Source organism: Punica granatum, chromosome 6, assembly GCF_007655135.1.
Source record: "Punica granatum isolate Tunisia-2019 chromosome 6, ASM765513v2, whole genome shotgun sequence".
Classification (NCBI taxonomy): domain Eukaryota; kingdom Viridiplantae; phylum Streptophyta; class Magnoliopsida; order Myrtales; family Lythraceae; genus Punica; species Punica granatum.
In genome coordinates this window covers 5,013,921-5,023,619 of record NC_045132.1, presented here as the reverse complement: position 1 = coordinate 5,023,619, position 9,699 = coordinate 5,013,921, and the positions used below count along the sequence as shown (strand labels likewise).

Genomic DNA, 9,699 nt, shown 5'->3' with positions numbered 1-9,699 from the left:
CCTCATCGGTTGAGCTTTTATCTTGTTTTGATTTCACGACTTGCTAGACATGAAACAAGTGCTTTGGGATATTTCACAAATTGGAAACATACATGTCTTAGATTCTGTAATTTCGAAAAACATCACACGATAATGTTCGTCATCATATCAATAACATAAAACCCAACTAGTACTTGAGATGGACTGTGATCCTCAGTAGTGACTCGACGCCACCTGAAGCAATTTGTCCTTCTGGGATGAGCGACCTCACTTCAGCAAATCCACACGAATTCTTGAACCTCCCAGTACCACCAGTAACCGATAGACGCGACATGGCGCTCCCAATCTTGAACGTTCCATAGAAGTTCAGGGTGTCCCCGTATTCAGCGCCTTCCATCATGGCTGTGAATGCCATCATCTGCGTCGTTCCGTCGGCAGAGCTTGCCAAATACACTCCCTGTGCCTTGCCGATGGGCTGAGAACCCAGCTGAGGACTGGAAGTGAGGATATCGTCGATCACGGTGATTGTCCCGAACCCTAGGCCCAGCCCATCGGGACCCAGCTGAGTCTGGACGTTGTTTGGATTTTGGTTTGGGTTTTGGCCATTGGGTGCAAACAGCGTCCCAGCTAGGCCAGTCCCCAAGGGGACTCCGTTATTTCCATTAATGGTGGGAACCACACCATTCGCGTTGGGAATGGCCACCCCGTCCTCTGGGGGCAAGAACCCGAGTGGCCTCGCAAAAGGCACCTGGCCGCTGTATATGTTCCCTAACAGGCCTGTGACCGGCCTAGCCGTAGGGCTGCTGCCCCCAAGAATGTCGTGCATGTACAGCTCAATGATTGGCTCAGTCCCAGCTGCTGATCCTTCCCCAGCAGCTACTGCAGCCATCAGTGGGTGCACGAGAAAAACGAGCAGCACAGCAAGGAGGGTCAACAGTAATGTGCCTGCTGCATACATCTTCAAAGAGTTTGAATGTACGAAACAGCTTACATGAAATGGCTATGGCAGAGCAAAATGTTTCGTTTTCGATGATCGATGTGCTGCAATGGCGCCTATTAGTCCATTATATATATAGTGAGATATTTCGATGGAGTAGTTATCCTTTCATTGCAGCCTGTTAGTCCATTATATGTATAGTGAGATATTTCGATGGAGTAGTTATCCTTTCATTGCAGCCTGTTAGTCCATTATATGTATAGTGAGATATTTCGATGGAGTAGTTATCCTTTCATTGCAGCCTGTTAGTCCATTATATGTATAGTGAGATATTTCGATGGAGTAGTTTATCCATAATGGTCATTGTACACAATGCGGCAAAGTGCAACTAATCCAAATTTGCGCCTTACGGAAATTAGAACGAACAACTAAACTAAAATTGAGCCAATCAAACAATTATTTCGAAAAAGAATCCTTTCTCAGCCCAACAACTTCATCATCCATCAGCAATTATTTTCATCTTGTCGATGAAAAACTAACATCAATTCCCCCAAAAAAAAAACACAAGAAGAAGAACTGAGAACATGAATTCCATTTCCTTCAGTAGCTGTCAGCCTCCTCCTCCTTGTCCTCTTCCATCAATGGAAACCTCATATGCTTTCCTTTGGGAGTTGGCAACCCATTCAACTTCACAATGCTTGGAGAGGAGACACCTTCACCAGTTCCACTAACTTCCTTCTCTTCTTCTTCTTCTTCTTCTTCTCCGACAATCTCATCATCATTGTTGTACACGAACCTCTTGTGTTTCCCTTCGAACTTGACTGCCATTATCGATATCTTCTCAATTCCCGAGCATAGTTCCTCCACAGACCCACCATTCTCTTCTTCTAAATCATTGTCATCATAATAGTCTTCGTTGTCGTCTTCTTCGATTTCCTCCTCCTCCTCTTCTGCTTCTTCATCGAAGTCCTCCTTCTCGGTGCTAGCATTGGCCTGAATAGACCAAACAGACGAGTTGTCCTCATCAGTGAGAGACTTGTCCTTGTTGTGCTCTTGGGTGTCTCCGTCGGCTTGGGTCAGCACCGAGGAGCACTCCGATGCATCAGAGATTTCTGACTTGTCAGAGAAGTCCAGTAGCAGGGACCGGGTTATCAGGCTCTTCTGTGACTCAAGACTCTCTTCTCCGTGCTCCTTCCCGTCAAATGTCTCATTCACAACCTAAGATTTTTCACCGTTTATAAACGTCAGGGTCTCTCCGGTGTCAATTTTCGTTCGTTTGACAATAGAAATAATACTTTTGTGGAAAGATCTGAGTGTGCACAAACCTGAGAAATCAATTCTTGATTGGGATTCAGAGAGCTCGTTACCAAGTCGAGACCATTCTTTGCACTTTCATCCTCTGATAGGTTCAAAACCTGAGGTGTATTAGCAGGAGTCGGAGCGAGAAGTAGCCCCATAGGAGAGTCGACGAAGCCCTGTAGGTAAGGAAAGATGGGTCGGGTTTCGAGCGGGATCTTCGAGAGCTCAACCTTCTCTTCCACTTTCTGCAGTAGGGTCTTCACCTGACCCCTCAGCAGGGCCTCACCGGACCCAGGAGTCATAACCTTCCTGAAGTTGCTTCTCTTCTTGGCAACCGAAGACGACGGAGTCTGCAAGCTCCCCATCGCGAGCCCGACGATAGGGGAGTTGTTGGTGATGTCGAGAAGCGCGGAGGACTTGTTGATTTCTTGTTGCTGGTGCTGCATCGCATTCTTCCCCTGCCTCGATTTCGAAAGGATCTGCTCCGAGTCTTCAATCAACTCTGCCATATCGTCAGACAAAGTTAATGTCATCGCAGATATCCGTGATTGAACGATAAAGAACAACCCGTAGTTGCTTCTTGCATGAAAATTAATGATACCCCACAGTTAAGATTTTGGTGAGAGAGAGTGAAATCAATCAAGAAATTCAGATCAAGACACCAAGTGAGAGAGAGAGAGAGAGAGAGAGAGAGAGAGAGAGATTTGCGGCTTACTGGACAGGGGGACATTCTTGCAACTGGCGGCAGATTGCGACCTCGTGACTCTTCTGATGGACGAGTTGGGGGTCTCCATTTTTGGGTTTCAGGGAGAGCTCTCGGAATCGAAACTTGCTTTTCTGATCAAGGAAGAAGAAGAAGAAGAAGAAGAAGAAGAAGAAGAAGAAGAAGCAGCCAAAAGCTTCGATCACACAAACACAAACAGAGAGAGAGAGCGATGCGGTGTTGTCCCTGTGATGGGGTTTTTAAAGGAATGAGAACGGCGTTTCTGTATGGTATGTGACCGTTAGAGCGTGACTGACCCCAATACCCATTGCTGGAAACTAGCCGTTAGAGTTTCCATTTACTCTTATTTTTTGAATGAGGGCGCCCTCTCTCTCTCTCTCTCTCTCTCTCTCTCTCTCTCTCTCTCTATATATATATATATATATATATATATATATATATCTTGCACTTCCCCTTCTGAAATGGCCGACGGACCATTTTTTGGGCCGTGGGCACTGAACTCCAATTGGGTCCATTGGGGAAGAAGTCACGTGCTCTTTTTAAGCAATCCCCATTTCTCCTTATATGGGAGAGGTGGCCTCCGACGTGGCCAAATTGACCGAGATCTCAAATTCGATTCTAGCCGTGGGTGGATGCTGGTGACTTTAGAGGGGGTTGGTGCTGCTGGCCGTCGCCCCTGCCCTTTCCCTCACCAGCTCTTCTCGTGGGCCGGTTCCCATTCCTTTATTTTATTTTTAAAATTTGAAGATATTTTTCCAAAGTAAATATTAAATTCGTAAATTAAAAGTTTACTTAGCAAGCGCTGATGGAAAGTGGACATCCGGACCAAAGTGGAAAAAGGCGAAAAATTGAGGACGAGAGTTACAAAAAATGTTTGGGACCAAAACGATAAAAGCGTGAAAGATTAAGGACCAAATGTGACATTTTTTCCTTTTTACACACACACATATATTGGGTTATAGGGGATTTGGCCTAGTATAAGATTACAAAAATAGCCAAATCTAAATAAAGAAGTATGGAATTTTTAGTGGCAAGGATCAAATTCACCTTATGACATGTACTCCTACACCAAACTAATAGCATAATTTTATCTTTTCATGGATTATTAAAATGACGCATTAAGTAAGAAATTACCATCTTAAAAGTATGCAATAAAAAAATATTATATATTTTACCCGATACCGCACATAATGCAGGTGCAAGTCAATAATTAATTAGACAAAACAAATATATATTGCATTAAACAATAAAGTGATATATTAAAATATAACTAAAAAATAATATGAAATATAATTGACACGAAATCGCGCTTAGCACGAATACATTATAGATTGAAATTATGTTTAATCCCGCGCGCACACCCTCCCCTCTCCATTTCTCAGAATGAAATTGTGACAATGATTACAAGAGCACTCTTTTAATGCGCTTCCAAACGGTATTGCAGCATGATTTGGTTTGAGTGAAATCCCATGGTTATAAAACCAAACTAGGCTCTACCCGAACGTGCGGTATTATTTTATCAATTCTTTTATAATCAAATACAGAAAATCAACCCATATGATGTTAATAGGTACTTACCATGGTTTTATGGATATACAACAACATGTACAAATGTACATTAAATCTTGCCCAGATATCGCGTAAGAGTAAGGTGTAGAAAACACTAAAAAAGATACACGTATAAATTAAATTTTAAAGTCTACTATTTATAGTAAATTTAGCGCGTAAAAAATATATGCATGAGATCTACCTAATAGCGATATTGTGTAAGAGTAAGGTACAAGAAAGCTAATAAAAAAATAAAGACAGGTATAAACTGAGTTCTTAAGTCTACTATTTATAGGAAATTAAATGCGTTAAATTTGACAAACTATCACGTATTTTGATAAGTTATTTTAAATTATCTAGAAAGACTTTTATGGCATGTTTGTTTTCAATGTTAAAATCATAAAAATTTTAACTTTAACTTTAACTCAACACACTACACAATATTTGTCCTTTTCCACAATCAAAATCAAAATTACTTTTAACTCTGAAACCAAACACATCGTTAATTTTTCAAAAAAGTATTGATACATACAAATAATATGAACATATATCCAAAATTTAACGAATATGATTACAAATGAAATATAGAAAAATTCATTTAATCGAAAATGAAAAGTCAAATGTACGAATCTCCACATTATAAAATAAATTTCTTGAATATGATAACAAAGTCCATGAACTTGGTAAAGGTATTTATCCACTTGGAGCTACTCAAGATAGATACATGAATCTCATTCAAAGAATTAGATTTTTTGAGCAATCTAAAAGACGATTAACCACAAGCCGAGGGTTTTCAAAAGACGAATCCCCATAAGCACTTACCGGCTTTCTTATATTATAAATAGATCAGATTATGCAGCAGCACGGTGAGGTAATTAATGCGAGCGAGCTGAGTAAAATTAAGCACCTTGCTTGAGTATTATATGTGATCAAATTCTTGCTCTCTGCGATCTATTCTTCTCCTGTACCAGCTTCTCCCTTCGAGATCAAGAGGTCCTCTCATTTTCAATAATTTGGGCAATTTTTCGAGGATTTGGCAAATGCTGTGGCCTCTGCCACCATATAATTATGAAAATGGAAAGTTAACGAGATGTTATGAGCTCGGGTAAGGTACCTGCGACACCCATTATCACTGGATGAGACCTCCCATGTTCAGTAGCAGTCATAAGCTCTTCTTATCGAGAAATTGGTTTAACTTTCTTTGTTTTTCCTAATTACAGTTTCTTTTTTTTTTTTTGGGTGAAATTGAATAACACTCTTCAATTAGGCCATCTTTACATATGTGCCGTGCCCATCAGCCCCTTCATACTCTTTTTCAAACTTTAAACTTTTAAACGACGCCTCCAATCTTTCATCAACTTTAAATCAAATCCCTATGTAGCTGAACATGATTAGGAAGTAAGGCTCAAACAATTGAAAACAGAATAATTACATAAAATTCGCGAAAAAATTACATAAACCACAAAGTTGTGCAGAGAACACACGATCATATATATAAGAAGATACCGTCAATACTGAAACTCCCAATATATGTGTAGCACAAGCCCCGCTAAGTTGGAATACGCGAAGACCAAATTTTAAGGGCACTTGCGGATGAATTTATGGGTTGTAAGACTAGCGTAGCACGGGCACGCCTCGTAGTTGCCTGCAGTGCCAGGGGGAACGCAGCTGCACTTTGCACAGCAACTTCCGCATGCTCTTTTGCAAAGGTTCGGCCTCGACGACAATTTACACCTTCCAGCACAAGCCTCCCCACAATCTATTGACAATGAACAAATCAAATCAATAATTATTAGATAAACTCATAAATATATGTTGTTGATCATTTACTCGGACTAAGCTAAATGATATGCCTGGTGCAATATTTCGAATTCTCACGAGAAGTAGTGTTCTTTTTCTTACCTATGGGCTTTATCACTGGTACAGGAGAAGCTGCTTCCTTAGAGCCATCCTGCCAACAACATTACCGAAAGTACTAATTAATCACCGAGCATCTTCATATCTTACATCGTTAAGATCCTGACAGCAAATGAAATAGTTATAATTAATGATAAGTTGGTTCCGGAAATAAGTAATCTTTACCACTTTCTGAGCATCGGTGACATGGAAGAGGAAAATCACCGACACGAGAAGCGCCAAAGCCAGCAGAGTAACTTGGGTAGAGGACATCATGTAGAAGGAATATCGATTTCAATATCCAGAGAGGAGATTTGTAAGATTCGAGAAGAGAACAATTTAGTATAGCTAGTGAACGGTGACTTGAAGATAAAGAGGGCATGCATGCATTTATATAGTGGTTATGTGGGACGGTTGGCGGAAGTGATTGGAGAAGGGTGCATTCAAAAGATCTTACCAGGTAGTCGTCGAATTGGAATATAGACTGCTGGAGGACGGTGATCCGGCTGTAAAGGACCTCGCTTGTACAACGATGGCCAGGCCCGAGTTGTAATGCTTCCCATTTTTCAGTCACGTGGTCCCCCGCATTATTTGTTGGCTTTAAATTGGGATGAATATGACCCGTTTTCGATATCATATGGTCATGATTTTGACGAGATGATCAGTAAAACACGAGGGGGACCATCTTATTTACATAAAGATTGTAGTAGTGATATTTGAATGGACATGCAATACAGTAATATTAGAAAATGGAAAACATTTAACATGAAGAACTAATAATTAAGATCTTTAGTGAAGACTATGTACATTAGAGTCTGTGCAGGGAAGGTAAGTGGAAAGCTCAGTATTGAACTGCCAGAAAGGAGCCAGCTTTGCCTTGGAAATAGCTGGATACCATCTCCATGCCAACTTGTTCAACAACTTTTGTTTTTTGTCTTCTTTTTTTCTTTTTCTTTTTGCCTTTTCCATTTTCGATTATAAAGGAGAGTCATAAATCTAAAAAGGAATAGATTATCAAAGAAGTGTCTAGCAACGTGACATAACCTTTGCCTGATAACTAAGATGTCACAAGTTCAATACTCATTGTATAACTATTCGTACTCTTTTATTAGTTATTAAAATTTCATTTTTTTGTACTAAATGCATAAACCTTTATTATAACTGAAAAATGGATACATTGGAAGAGAAGAAATAAGGGGTATAGAGAATCTAGACAGTGAGAATTGAATTTTTAATATCAATAAACTCCATTTTTCTTGTTCTCTTTAATGTTCTTAAATGATGTCATTTCCTCTCCCATTAATAATGTCTTTGTACATGCATCGCAGGCTGTAGTATCAACTTACGTATTCAAAGGATGTCTAGGTATCACCTACCTTGTGAGAGTAGGAGGATGTTTTAAATGCAGATATTAGCATCCTGGCCTGCGATAATACCTCTACGCTAATGAGATAAACGAATAAGCGAATACGATTTGTTCAGCATGACGAGATCCAGCTAGTTAGATATGCTAGACACCCACATTATTATCAGTCCGTTGTAATATACAATAAATTCTCACAAGGTTTGCTTATATATTGGTGATCGCATGGCTAACTAGATACAGTTTGACGCAACTTTTAGATATGGCTTCAAGCTAGTGATTCTCCCATAGCTCTCAACCCACGATCTTTGAGAGCGGCATGAAACCATCTCCTCATATGTACCTCTTTACTCGTCAATTCTAACATCGCATCAACAATTCTACCTCTATAAAATGTGCTGAAACGGAAGATATCCCAACTATTCTGAATGACTTATCAAGGCCATTTTGCCTTATCTCATCTTAAAAAGCTTATTGCATATTTGACACACGAACATAATGAGTTCAAAACATCAAAGATATAAGGCTGATGGGATAAAAACTAGAATTAGCAATCTCATTCCAAATCAAGAGGGCTGACTGCTGAGGATCGATTACACATTTGTCAATTTGCTCCCTCGGGCTGCCCCTCCTTTCCTTACATGCGAGGTAAGAGTGGTAAGTTGGAGTGGTTTGAAGACCATGTTTCACACTATAGGGCAACTTTCATATTTGGCACTTTTCTTTTTTTAGCGTGCACCACTTGATATCCTAAAATTAAGTGGGTCCTGATTAATTTAAATTTGAGATTAGTCAACTCATTAACGGGTAAAACTCTCTGAACTGTGGATTTTCTCTATTCACAACACTCAGATCCGATCTCGTTTAAAGGAAACAAATGCCGAATCATTTGAAATAAATAACGTTGCTATTTGGGACTTCTTCTGATTTACTAGAACTTTGCCCTCACAACAATTTCTTTGGCTTTTTTTAAAAAAATTTTCAGGTAAATTTTTGCTAAGATTTTTATTGCAAAATCTATATATTGAATAATTCAAAATACTGTCACGAGAGCCTTCCACTCGAGTAATGAGCTTCCAAAAGTTTCCAATTCAAGCGATAAGGAGCTTTCAAAAATAATATCTCAGCTCGAAATTAATTTCTGATTCACATCCCTTATATATATATATATATATAAATCTTATTAAATGATTGTACATTTTCTCAAGTCTCCATTTCTTGAAAATCTAAATTCTCATTGAAAATGAAATACATTTACTATAAGCTATCAATTTATTGTATTTCAAATTTATATTACATAAAGCATTGATTAAAATTTATAAATATAAAAGTCTCGCGCAATTCACTGATAAACAGATTAGTTTGATGAAACGCAATTGAATTAAGTGGGTGAGTGGGATTTGTCTAATGGTTATAATTAATTAGTTTCCAACCTTTGTTGATATGGGACCGCAAGTGGATCTTCTTGTTTCTTTTTACTTTTCTGGACTCATTTCCCTCAAATCCATTTTCTTTGAAGGAATGGGTGATGATACCATGGTTGATAACAAAAATAATAACTGGTGGTGGTTATTTTTTATTTTAGCAACTAGATTTTAGTAGATAATATATGGACCGTACAAGTATTCATATTTATGTAACTCAAATATTCCTTACCTATATTTTTTTTGGTTATACCTTCGACCACAAATCTTTCCGATAACGCTTGCAGCTGAAACAAGTCAAACCCGATTCGAAATTAAACCGGAAATTTGTCCCAACATCAATCAGTGATCAAGGATACCACATTCGGCCATTTTATTTGATTTCCTCAATTAGAGTTAGCCCCATTATCAATCTCCAAGATTGAAAATTGCAAGCCCCCAAATTGGTCAAGCAAATCACCGTAAATAAGCAATTGAAGCTCAAGATCAATCCAATTGGTCAAGAGAGAATGCCCTAAAATCTTGATCT

The 9,699-nt window shown here is 39.0% G+C and overlaps 3 protein-coding genes across 3 annotated transcripts; all 3 read right to left on the bottom strand.

The window, feature by feature from the left end:
• Positions 1-44: 44 nt before the first annotated feature.
• Positions 45-1,047, bottom strand: LOC116209993 (dirigent protein 16-like). Its single transcript, XM_031543769.1, has one exon. The coding sequence runs from the start codon at positions 935-937 to the stop codon at positions 167-169; it is 771 nt and encodes a 256-aa protein (XP_031399629.1). The 5' UTR covers positions 938-1,047; the 3' UTR covers positions 45-166.
• A 258-nt stretch (positions 1,048-1,305) lies between these two features.
• On the bottom strand, positions 1,306-3,174 carry LOC116209992 (glutamic acid-rich protein). The gene is made up of 3 exons (XM_031543768.1): positions 2,931-3,174; positions 2,242-2,717; positions 1,306-2,134 (listed from the first exon to the last, which is right to left on the bottom strand). Exons 1-3 carry the CDS (start codon positions 3,007-3,009, stop codon positions 1,517-1,519), a joined length of 1,173 nt encoding a protein of 390 aa, XP_031399628.1. The 5' UTR covers positions 3,010-3,174; the 3' UTR covers positions 1,306-1,516.
• A 2,634-nt stretch (positions 3,175-5,808) lies between these two features.
• LOC116209994 (snakin-2-like) lies at positions 5,809-6,796 on the bottom strand. Its single transcript, XM_031543770.1, has 3 exons — positions 6,570-6,796; positions 6,390-6,438; positions 5,809-6,246 (listed from the first exon to the last, which is right to left on the bottom strand). Exons 1-3 carry the CDS (start codon positions 6,657-6,659, stop codon positions 6,065-6,067), a joined length of 321 nt encoding a protein of 106 aa, XP_031399630.1. The 5' UTR covers positions 6,660-6,796; the 3' UTR covers positions 5,809-6,064.
• Positions 6,797-9,699: the final 2,903 nt, after the last annotated feature.

What these genes read in the sequence shown, in the direction of transcription:
- LOC116209993 (XM_031543769.1), bottom strand. Translation starts at nt 937, where the DNA reads ATGTATGCAGCAGGCACATTACTGTTGACCCTCCTTGCTGTGCTGCTC.
- LOC116209992 (XM_031543768.1), bottom strand. Translation starts at nt 3,009, where the DNA reads ATGGAGACCCCCAACTCGTCCATCAGAAGAGTCACGAGGTCGCAATCT. An exon ending in CAAGAATGTCCCCCTGTCCA is followed by an intron (nt 2,718 to 2,930) that starts GTAAGCCGCAAA and finishes ACGATATGGCAG; the next exon opens with AGTTGATTGAAGACTCGGAG. An exon ending in ATCAAGAATTGATTTCTCAG is followed by an intron (nt 2,135 to 2,241) that starts GTTTGTGCACAC and finishes GAAAAATCTTAG; the next exon opens with GTTGTGAATGAGACATTTGA.
- LOC116209994 (XM_031543770.1), bottom strand. Translation starts at nt 6,659, where the DNA reads ATGATGTCCTCTACCCAAGTTACTCTGCTGGCTTTGGCGCTTCTCGTG. An exon ending in TCACCGATGCTCAGAAAGTG is followed by an intron (nt 6,439 to 6,569) that starts GTAAAGATTACT and finishes TGTTGTTGGCAG; the next exon opens with GATGGCTCTAAGGAAGCAGC. An exon ending in ACCAGTGATAAAGCCCATAG is followed by an intron (nt 6,247 to 6,389) that starts GTAAGAAAAAGA and finishes CATTGTCAATAG; the next exon opens with ATTGTGGGGAGGCTTGTGCT.